The sequence below is a fragment of the Antedon mediterranea genome, chromosome 10 (assembly GCF_964355755.1).
Source record: "Antedon mediterranea chromosome 10, ecAntMedi1.1, whole genome shotgun sequence".
Lineage (NCBI taxonomy): Eukaryota > Metazoa > Echinodermata > Crinoidea > Comatulida > Antedonidae > Antedon > Antedon mediterranea.
In genome coordinates this window covers 144745-156744 of record NC_092679.1, presented here as the reverse complement: position 1 = coordinate 156744, position 12000 = coordinate 144745, and the positions used below count along the sequence as shown (strand labels likewise).

Sequence of the window (12000 nt, the reverse complement as noted above, 5' to 3'; positions counted from 1 at the left end):
TTGAACTATCCCCCCACTGATAAGAAAGTGCTTATTTTTAACAAGCTCGTGTAACAAAAATAAAATCCCAAAAATTATGAAACATAGGGGAAACTATAGATCGATAATTATTGGAATGTATGATCAATAGAAATTTTTTGCCCGCACCTGGCCTTTAATATGAAATAACCTTTTTTCATAATAATAAACAAAATTGATTAATATCAATAGACAGAAAATGAATTACACCCAACTAAACAAAAACCTACTAATACTTTCCAATAGATAACTTTTAATTATTGTATTTTTATTATAGATTCATGATTGTATAGACTTTGTACGTGGTGTTTTTATATATTTTTTTGCGAGTTCATTTATATAGTATGTACGTATACTAATATATATATATAAAGCATAATTATATCATTTCATGATTTTTCATTTTAAAAACATACACCTGATATTGTTTTCACAATTTCAATCGTTAAATGTTTAAAGCTATTTCTAATACTGTTCATTAAAAATACATCACAAAGCTGCATTTGGTAAAAACATTATTAAAACTTGTTTTCTAAAATTGTTCAGTACAAAATTAACTTTTTGCAATATAGACTTTAAATCATTTCAGGATTTTTCATTTAAAAAAACATATATTTACACACGACGATATTGTTTTCACAATTTTCCAGTGTTTAAAGTCATTATAATCCAATACTGTTACATTTACATCACAAAGCTGCATTTGGTAAAAACTAATTAAAAGTTGTTTTCCAAAATTGTTCAAGGTACAAATTTAAAGCTTAAATGAACACATAGTATGTAAAAACAATCTTTAAAACAAAAATGTTAACATTATTTGGTTGCTGCTTTTTATCTTTTAAAGGTGGACATCTCATATATGTGCCTACCATACTTTGTGGTTCTTGCTTTTCTATTCAATTTAATAATGGTGTCTTCTCAGTGGTTTGTACACTTTTTGTTTCTGCTTTCATCTAAGAGAAATACATATTTACAAAAAGTGAATGTTAATATTACATAACAATGTACATTTAATATAAGGTCATAATAAAATCATTAAACAAAATTCTAAGTATTATTTTTATTCAGGAATGTCACAATTTATCAAGCACCGATAACAAACTATCTTGCAATCATCCAGTAGATTATAATATAACTTACTTTTTTTGTAAGCCTCTCTTTGCGTGTAAATATAATAACTGCTATCATAACTAGTAAGGCACTAATTCCTGTCATCACATACTTTACAACATTACTACAAGTCAATGCTAAACCAATACCATCATTGTATTGTTTTACTGTGTCATTGTCTACAGTAACAATCTAAATAATTAAAAACATTATAATAATAATAATGACAAACTTCACATTATTACATTCTATATTTTGTAACACCCCTATAGAAATAATGGAATAGTCCTATATTCAATACATGCCGAAAACTCAGGTTGATGCGATATTTTGTACATACTGTACTATTTTAGGGTTGTATATAAATATAAATAAAAGAGCTGCGTATGCGGAATAGATCGATAAAATCAAAATCAAACAAGTTAAAACTGCCTCAATATAAATTTACTAACATGACTCGGCATAGCCCATCATCAGGTCTATTTTAAGATTGTTTGTTTATTCATTTTTCAATTCAAATCACTTTTCTTTGTTTGTTTCTTGGAAGGAAAGGATCGAATGTTTCAAAATTGTAGTTTTCAAACAAATTATTTTCATCATTCATCAATTAAACTAGTACCATTATAAACATTATAATTAACAATTAACATCAACTAATATAAGCATACAGTATACAACATATTGTACATATTATCATAGGGTATTATTTTCCAACATGATGGGATCAAAATACTAAGCCCTTACCTCTTCAAACCACAAGATAGGAAATTGTAATGTCTGTATATTTCCTGTTTGTCTGCAAAAATAACAAATCCAAACTGTTTTATTGATAATTTAGTTTTATATATATTTAAGTTTTTAAGTAATAATTGGTCAACAAAATAATCTCTTCTTTTATTTTTATTTTTATTTTTTATTTTATTCAATTAAAACCAACAGCGATAAATACCGCCACTAACAGGTTTGAAACATAAAACAATACAACATCAAAAACGGTTAACAATAAAATACAGATAAAATATATAAATATATATATAAAACATAGATTGGCATGCCATAAAAAATTTCAATTAAAACAGGTTATGCAGACTGTTCAAGAAGTGAACACATCATCGTCCTCTTAAAATAACCAAGTCTATCATTAAAAATATCGATATGATTGCTATTTAGATTATTAAATGTATAAGGTAGTCTATGAAAAAGTCCCCTCTTAGTACAGTCGACACGGCTAAAAGGAATATGCAATAAATGTCTATTTCGTGTACGACCAGGAACATTTAAACTAAATAGTGAAATTAATGAACAGTCATATTTAGAATTTAAAATATTATATAAAAAAACCATATCAGATATCGTTCGACGATTGCTGACAGAATCAATGGAAAAGGCAAAATTAACACAGTTATAAGACAGGAATCGAACAAACTTCCGTTGAACAGTGTCATAGAGAAAAAATTAGATTTACTGTAATTGGTTTGGCCTCTACTGTCAACCCTGCTAATGCACCACTTATGTTAATTGTAATAGATGCTAATTATCTATTTAAATGTGGTTCATAAAATGAAGCCCCAAGCTTCAAAGGGAAGTGGAATCTAAGGAATAAAACACATTTGACATTGTCAAGATGTTAAAAAGCATTTATCGAGTCTCATACCATTATAACAAATATATAATTGCATGTATTTATTATTTATTTATAGTCATCACATTTTCAGTGTATCATATTTTATAAGTCTATTTCTCTATGCCATTTTTTTTGTGTACTCGTATTTGTAATTTTACCGTTTTATGTTTTTGTCGCTAAAGTTTATGATAATAGGACCCCATTGGAAATAAGTTGGTTTTTTTTCGACTTTATGGGCTATCCTAGGTTTCTTGTGTACTGTGCAATACTTTATGGGCTATCCTAGGTTTCTTGTGTACTGTGCAATACTTTATGGGCTATCCTAGGTTTCTTGTGTACTGTGCAATACTTTATGGGCTATCCTAGGTTTCTTGTGTACTGTGCAATACTTTATGGGCTATCCTAGGTTTCTTGTGTGCTGTGCAATACTTTATGGGCTATCCTAGGTTTCTTGTGTGCTGTGCAATACTTTATGGGCTATCCTAGGTTTCTTGTGTACTGTGCAATACTTTATGGGCTATCCTAGGTTTCTTGTGTATTGTGCAATACTTTATGGGCTATCCTAGGTTTCTTGTGTACTGTGCAATACTTTATAGGCTATCCTAGGTTTCTTGTGTACTGTGCAATACTTTATGGGCTATCCTAGGTTTCTTGTGTACTGTGCAATACTTTATGGGCTATCCTAGGTTTCTTGTGTACTGTGCAATACTTTATGGGCTATCCTAGGTTTCTTGTGTGCTGTGCAATACTTTATGGGATATCCTAGGTTTCTTGTGTGCTGTGCAATACTTTATGGGCTATCCTAGGTTTCTTGTGTGCTGTGCAATACTTTATGGGCTATCCTAGGTTTCTTGTGTGCTGTGCAATACTTTATGGGCTATCCTAGGTTTCTTGTGTGCTGTGCAATACTTTATGGGCTATCCTAGGTTTCTTGTGTGCTGTGCAATACTTTATGGGCTATCCTAGGTTTCTTGTGTACTGTGCAATACTTTATGGGCTATCCTAGGTTTCTTGTGTGCTGTGCAATACTTTATGGGCTATCCTAGGTTTCTTGTGTACTGTGCAATACTTTATGGGCTATCCTAGGTTTCTTGTGTACTGTGCAATACTTTATAGGCTATCCTAGGTTTCTTGTGTGCTGTGCAATACTTTATGGGCTATCCTAGGTTTCTTGTGTGCTGTGCAATACTTTATGGGCTATCCTAGGTTTCTTGTGTGCTGTGCAATACTTTATGGGCTATCCTAGGTTTCTTGTGTGCTGTGCAATACTTTATGGGCTATCCTAGGTTTCTTGTGTGCTGTGCAATACTTTATGGGCTATCCTAGGTTTCTTGTGTGCTGTGCAATACTTTATGGGCTATCCTAGGTTTCTTGTGTACTGTGCAATACTTTATGGGCTATCCTAGGTTTCTTGTGTACTGTGCAATACTTTATGGGCTATCCTAGGTTTCTTGTGTACTGTGCAATACTTTATGGGATATCCTAGGTTTCTTGTATTTTTAATTTTTTGTTTTGTAATTTTATGTTGAAACCTGAATAAAATCAAAGCAAATCAAGCTATTGTCCAGATAAACTCTGCAGAATGTAAAAGGGGTACAATTTGATTTGAATTTATTTGTAAATAAAAGTGGAAACATTATCTTAAACTACTAACAACATCACAGAAAAAGAATTTCCAGAATAACTCAAAAAGCTTAGGAGATATTATTTCCAAAATAAGTTAATATCAACAGTAACATGAGTGAGTGAGTGGCCGAGCGGTTAAGACAGTGGAACCGTAATTACGTAGCCATAACATTGGCAGGGGTTCGAGGCTCACTCACTCCATGGTTCTGGTGGTAGAACGAGTCTTCTCGGATAAGGACTATAAACCGTAGGTCCAGTGTACACATCTAGCTTGTGTGCACTTTAAAGAACCTAGTACATCTTTCGAGACGAGTAGGGGGTTTACCCCGGTGTATTAGTACATCACAGCCACTGATCACAAACTGGGCCCTCTGGGAGACCAGTCTTTGACTGAAGAGGTTACCCAGTATAAATATAAATTTCAATCAAACATAAGGACATACATACTTTATAGATGAGCTTTTTATTGTCTGGATATTCAATTGAATTCTTATTGCCAACTCAAATGGCATTCCCATTATCTGTTTGAAAATAAAAACACAGATACAGGTAATAATAATCACATATTGGTTGGCTCATGCACTTAACATACTGACATACTGTACATGGATTAGTCAAAACAGTTTATAGGAAAACATAATGAAAGCCACTTATTATTATGTCATCCAATAATTGGCATACAAATTGTTTTCTAATAACTTTAACTCACATTCTCCAGACTCAGAAAATTAAGATGATATTTCTCGTTTGGATGAAGTCCTCCAACAGAATTCTGCAGTTGTTCAGTTCCATCCAAAAAATGGGGGTTTGAGATGGATATAGGAGAATCTAAGGAAATCAATATATTTATAGCAATTATACTACGGTAATAATGAAAGGAGCTGGGTAGTCACGTGTTTAGGACACTTGACACAGAAAGAAATGCTTCTTTTTGTATGTTCAGGATGAATATTGGACTCACCCGTAAGGATTATGATTAAAGATGACGATAACAGTAATATTGATGATGATGATGATGATGTTGATGATCTGATTCAAGTATTACTTACTGTCTCTGCACTTTGCAACTGGAAAAGTTCCAGAAGGCGGGCAATTTTCAGAACAAAATTCAGCATTTGGTGGATATATAGTTGAATTTGCATAAGTAAAATGATCTAAGGCAAACAGCCATAATGGGACACCACTAAGCTGTGTATCCCGTTTATACTTGTAAGATACTGATCTGAAGAGAAAGATATCATTGGTTTGATGACAGTAAAGTGCCACTGATTATAAGTTATGTCATAGAAATAAGTGTTAATGGTAATTTATATTATCACACACAATTCATCATAATTTCCTTACATCAAATATGTTTTAACAGATATGAATGAAATATGTATTGTTAGACATGAACACAGCATTGCAACATAAAAAAAGCTGAAGGTTATCTTCAACATAAATATTTATTGAAACATTAACTTATACAACCATGGAGATCTTTTAAGGCCCTGTTCAGACCCATGGCGTTAGACCGTTTTAGCGTACGACGCTAAAAGAATGTGTGTCTGAACAGTTGGGGATTAGCGTACAACGCGTCGTACAACGGTTGTAGCGTTGTAGTGGAAAACGGTTGATAGTACCGTTTTAGCGTACGACGCTACTGTAAGTCAACGTTGTATCCAATCAGAACGTTTCCTGGTATGACGCGAAACAAGGTTTGACCTAGGCTGACATCTTGTATCGTCAATGTGTGAGATGGATTTCAATAACAAAAAGGCCAGAATAAATAAGGCCTAACTACACTACAAATACAACTGTTACAAAGGCTACAAACTATTATCAACTGATTACCATTATATTTTCTAACAAATGACATAAATACATGCACCTTGTATTTAAACCATGGAGCTATAAATTATAGCTCCATGTTTAAACATAGGGACTACAATCCCATCCGCTTTTAGGCCTAGCTAGGCCTAGAGCCATTCACGCATTTCATTCAAGCTAAAAACTAGCGTGGGACATCAAGTCACTTAAGGCAGACTAGACTGGACAAGTTTAATGCTGAAAACCCCCTAACTCCTAAAAAAATCAGTAAACAAACAAGGGGAGCTGTGTCCCTTTTATTAGCAAGTTAAGGGTTATTTTCAACCGACTGGACCAAAGAATATATATCTTTGACTGGACTGGATAGACTAATCACAATCATTTTTTTTCTTCATCATTACGAGGCCTGCTTTATTTTCGTAACACAAGAGCCTGGGGAAAATGTTTTTTACTACAAAATAAAAACAATAGAAACAGAAATTTGGCTTTACTATATTTTTCTTAAATAAATGCTGAGGTATGTTTTATTTACGGCAAATTTTGTCATAATTGTAGGGCTGAGATCTAGGCCTATATACAGTGGAAATAATGATGAAAACACGTGGGTAAGAGCACATGAATATGCAACTAGAAACAACCTGGGTGACGTACTTCCGTTGTAACGATCATCGTACGCTATGGGTCTGAACACCTCGTTTTTTTCTCTGCGGTTTGTAACGTGACCTTGATAGTAACGTTGTACGCTAAAACGATCTAACGCCATGGGTCTGAACAGGGCCTAAGCTTTGTTTTAAATTACATTACAGTAACATCACATACCTGCAGAGATCTGCGTTGAAAAGGTAAAGTGTTTCGTCTTTGGATAAAAATGAATGATACATAAACCCATCTATAACAAAATAAAGGATTCATTTATAATTTTGTTCAATAGTTCATACTTGCAATGCATATCAATTAAATTCAAAATAACATTTATTTACTTCCTTTTAAGATTTAAACAATGGAATAAATAAAAATAACATAGATAAATAAAAATAAATCTGGGGGAAAAGACAGAATGCAGGACCCCAAAAAGATACAGGATCTTGAGTTGGGTCTGCCTCGGACACAAAACAGACCAATACAAGCGGGACAAGGGTCAGGACAAATCAACAGAAAACAACCAGGACATTAAATGCTAAGGATTCCTTTTTATTAATTTACATCCAAGGCCTTAAGATAGATTTAAGAAATTAGGAGAAACCTTGGAGAGTATTTTGTCCTTAAATAATTTGGCTTAATTGGTCTATAAATATCGTATTCAAAGATATATCACATCCAAGTATTAATTTTTATAATATTACATTTTATGATAATAATTTTAATGATGAGTAACAAGAAGACGAACAATTCTTAATTTATACCAAAATTATTTTTTTTTGTCATTTTACTTATTTAGTTTAACCCATGTTATGTAAATTTTTATATTGTTATTTCTTTATTTTTTTTTTTCTTTTTACGTGTTGTTTAAATCTAATCTTTGTTTAGGCATGTCTGTCACAAGCTTTTTGCTTTTTTGAACATGCCTTCTTCAATCATATTTCCTTTCTTTACACCATTTTGTAGACTGTTTTATTTTGAAGAAAATAAATGTTACTTTGAATTGAATTGAATTGAATTTTTACATTATGTGCACAGAGAGTGGTCTAGGCTTTATTGGTGTTTCCATCAGGCTAAGGTGTGTTTCACAGAGGGTGGCCTTCATTGGTATGTTTCCATCAGGTTAAGGTGTGCCATGTTTTTTTCTTTTAGAAATGCTAATCTTTTATTTACATACCTGTGCCATTAATCATCTTGGCATAACCCAACCACCATGGTAATTCCTTCATGTATTTCCATGTGTTTATATTATTCACTTCAGATTTATTTCTTTCACCGGTTTCAATGTTGAACATTCCAACACCAGTATTATTTCTCTGAAATGTAACAGTTCAAAAATTCTAGGTCATGATCAAAGTACAGAAGGCAGATAAGCATTAATTTAATTGCATATAACATATTGTACATTATACTTAGTAAATTTCTTTTTGACTTATGCAGAAATGCAGTCAATATAAAAATTACATTTTAAATCTATTTTGAAATTACTGGTTTCTTCAGCTCTTGTGCAGCAAAAACAAACCCTTAGTAAATTTCTTTTTGACTTACCCCTATAAAGAGTCCAAAAATGTCCGAAGGAATAAACAAATCCCCTGTGATGGATCTAATAAACTTAAACAAAGCATCTTCATATCCCCACATAAGTTTCTTCGGAGACATTTCCACAAACATTTCTTCGCCTAATTCTTTTAAAGTTAACGACATGCTTGCTTTTATAAAACGTGGAAGATCTTCTAACATCGTTACCATAGTCTGAAATATAAACATTTAAAAATGTAACCGCAAATTGTGACATTAAAATTAATAAATTTATTATTAAAGTATTTTGACTAAAAAATGTTATTCAATCTTGTAATCACAAAGACGTATTAAAACCATAACAATAAAAAAAAAGGTGAAAAAAAAGACTTTACAGCGACTGGAATATTGATCATCATAAAAGTGTCATTCTCAGGTCCTGCGGACAGACTTTCATCAAATGTGTAGGTATATCGATTTTGAAACGATACAGTCTTGTTTTCAAAGAAAGATATATTCACTTTTGGCATTGTTATTCTGCAAAAGAATAAAAAACTGATTTAGTATCAAATGAGTTGTAAAAACTGTGTTATCAAGTGAATGTATTCTACCAGCAGAATTATAATAAGAGATTTTCTTTACACTCTAAAATAATTTTATTGCTTATGCTGAAATCAATTCCAAACAATTAGAAGTAAGCACAATGGGACATCAAGTGTATTTTAATTTAACTGCAAATGATTAAAAAAACAATTGAATGGTATTATTCTTTATAAATTTAATTACTTATGGTTGCATAAAAAAATATTTTGATAAATGAAACAAGTCATTAAATATTCACATTTATAAAAAAACAATTTGCTAACTGTTGCTAAATAACATCAGCACAAAGAAACCTAAACGACATATTGTAATGTCATTGAACTTTACAGAGCATTAGGGTATAGGCCTTAGTTATGATTTACTATCCAGCCTGGTTTCATCTGTAAATCTCTACGGCAAAACGGTATGTCAGAAATCCAAATGTTTTTGAAAAGAATCATGTGAAATTCACTGGTATATACTTTTAATGGTTATTTACCGGTAAGCATATGGACCTCTTTCCTTTAGTTGCGGTTTTAAACCATTTAATGCATCTTCAGGATTTAGAACTTCAAAAAAATAAAAATTTTCAACTATCGGTACATCAGCATTTTTCCAAGCATCATATATCTGTGATGATGGAGATATTACCATTATCTGAAAATAAAGTTGACAATTTATCATTCATTAAAGTTAGGTGTTTTTAAACAAAGTTTGGTTGAGAATTGTTTATTCGCCATGCAAACCTACAATCTATCATTTCTTATTACACTTGGCAATGATATATTGTGTTTCATAATTTTTAATATTCATATATAATATATTTGTATTTTTATAGTTTATTCAACTAAATTTAACATTTTTAAATTCATTCATCAAAATTGTCATGTCTCTTAATGTAAAGTGTGTATCATTTTAAAAGGATAAAAATCATTTGATATGATTCATATCAAATTATTATTATCCTTTTAAAATAGTGCAATGAACTCAATGCAATTTCCTGATTTAAGATAAATAAATTTGACTTTGACATTATCAGCAGAAAATGTCAATATACTTTATGCATGGAGATATAAAAATGCTTTATGCCTATCATTGTGAATTGGTTTTGACCCCAAACTAATATCATTGTGGTTAATATCATCTCAACACACAATATTACATTTTTTCTTTTTGATGAACAACTTAATAATCATTAGCAATCATTTTCCTGCCCAACAATGTATACTTAAGTTATTTATTATTTTTTATATCTTTACTGTATGCATACATTGTGGCTGTATTCTGTACCACCCACAAACATAGTGAACTTTATTCAATAAAACTTTGAGCTGTTTTACCCCTTTTTTCTTTCAAAATTCATTTTATGGGTTTCAACTCTAGATATACAGGTTGTATGAAAATATTGAACACATTATTTCAAATAAATATTTCTATACAATTAATCATGCATGCCAAGCAACCAAGGCATTCTATAGAGACATTCAATGGTATTACTCCTTCATTTTATTGGCCAGAATTAAAACCTACGTTTGCCTGTTAGTCATATATTATTAAAATCAAGAAAAATGGTGGAGATTTGGAATTTGATTATATTATTTGAAATAAAATCTAAATATTAACGTAATTGTTATAGCTTATACTTTACAGCACGAAAATCAAATTTCTCTGCAAATATTTAAAATGAAATTGGGTGTGTTACACTTTATTAACCTAAAAAAAATGATTCATTAGTTGAACATCGAAATTAATCAAATATCTTTTAAATATCTAAATAAAATAGCTGGGCCTTGAAAAAAAAATATAGTGAGTGGAAAGGATTATTACAATTGCCATCTAATCATAATTACTAACCTTAGTGACAATATCTTTTAGCACCACATGAAAAATGTAAGGTACGAGGAAGAGACCACAGCAGCATCCAACAATACCAACACTTAAAAAACATATTGGCAGCTTATAAACCATGATCAAACAATAGGATTTAACACAAAGAAATCACAGACAAAGATGTCCTGAAAAGAAACAGAATGAAAGATCACAACAATTTATACTTATAAAAAGTGTTTCTATTTTTATTTCCATTGATCTTTTTTTTTGTGTAAAATTTACTGGTGAACATCTATTCTACTCTATCAGTAATGAATTAAAATTTGATGAATGAAATCTCCTTATTTTGTGGAGTTGAATGAAGAAATTGATTATTGAATGAATGGAAATTCATATTCATATATACAAATTTTATTTGTTTGTCATTTTTTTATTTTTTAAATTTTTATTTCAATTCACACTCGACAGCAGGAGCCTGCCACTTACAGAATATATTGCAATTTGTTAGAAGTAGAACGCCTTTGCAAAAAATACTTTAAATATAAAATAGATAGCTTTGCACAAAATATACCTTCATCATGATAAGTCACCTGACTGAGATCCGACTCTAGTACCCTAGATTCGACTGTGGTTTGTGCTTATTATTATACTCTGTACAACATCATGATGGGGTTTTTGCCCCACACTACACAAAAGCACATACTCAGCTGTACTATATTATAGGCTATAGTATAGCACCCAAACTAAAACTATCTAAACTAATCAATCTAATGCAAAGTAAGAATGGATACATTTACCATACATAAGAGATGAGGTTGTTAAGAGAATCTGTCCGAATAACTTGGAAGACTACCATCCCATCATGTGTTTGAATACAGTAGACTACTGCCTATTGTTTACTGTTTATTTTATTTATATAACCTCAAAACCACTCGACCGTGGGAGGGTCAATGTACTTGCAGATATTTAAATTATAGGTGGCGCTATGTTAATTTTTGTCTGAATCCCACACATAACCTGACAAGAGTGAATTTAAATCTTCCCTGAAAAAAATAAATAAAAGTACAGCTGCCTTGGGTTGTTGTTTAGTTGGTTTTTATCTGGTTAGCAACGAAGGCATATCCCCTTACTTCGGCTTTTTTTGCCGTGGTTGGAATTCTCTTTTTTCGTATTAGTTTATGTACAGCGCTTAGAGGTTTCACAACATTAGGCGCTATATAAATCAAGGATATTATTATTGTTAT

The 12000-nt window shown here is 31.3% G+C and overlaps 1 protein-coding gene across 1 annotated transcript; it reads right to left on the bottom strand.

The window, feature by feature from the left end:
- Window positions 1-273: 273 nt before the first annotated feature.
- LOC140060194 (scavenger receptor class B member 1-like) lies at window positions 274-11673 on the bottom strand. The gene is made up of 13 exons (XM_072106303.1): window positions 11554-11673; window positions 10781-10941; window positions 9426-9583; window positions 8740-8881; window positions 8375-8578; window positions 8004-8142; window positions 7007-7076; window positions 5428-5600; window positions 5088-5206; window positions 4826-4899; window positions 1873-1924; window positions 1159-1320; window positions 274-971 (listed from the first exon to the last, which is right to left on the bottom strand). The coding sequence occupies exons 2-13, from the start codon at window positions 10892-10894 to the stop codon at window positions 915-917; spliced, it is 1464 nt and encodes a 487-aa protein (XP_071962404.1). The 5' UTR covers window positions 10895-10941; window positions 11554-11673; the 3' UTR covers window positions 274-914.
- Window positions 11674-12000: the final 327 nt, after the last annotated feature.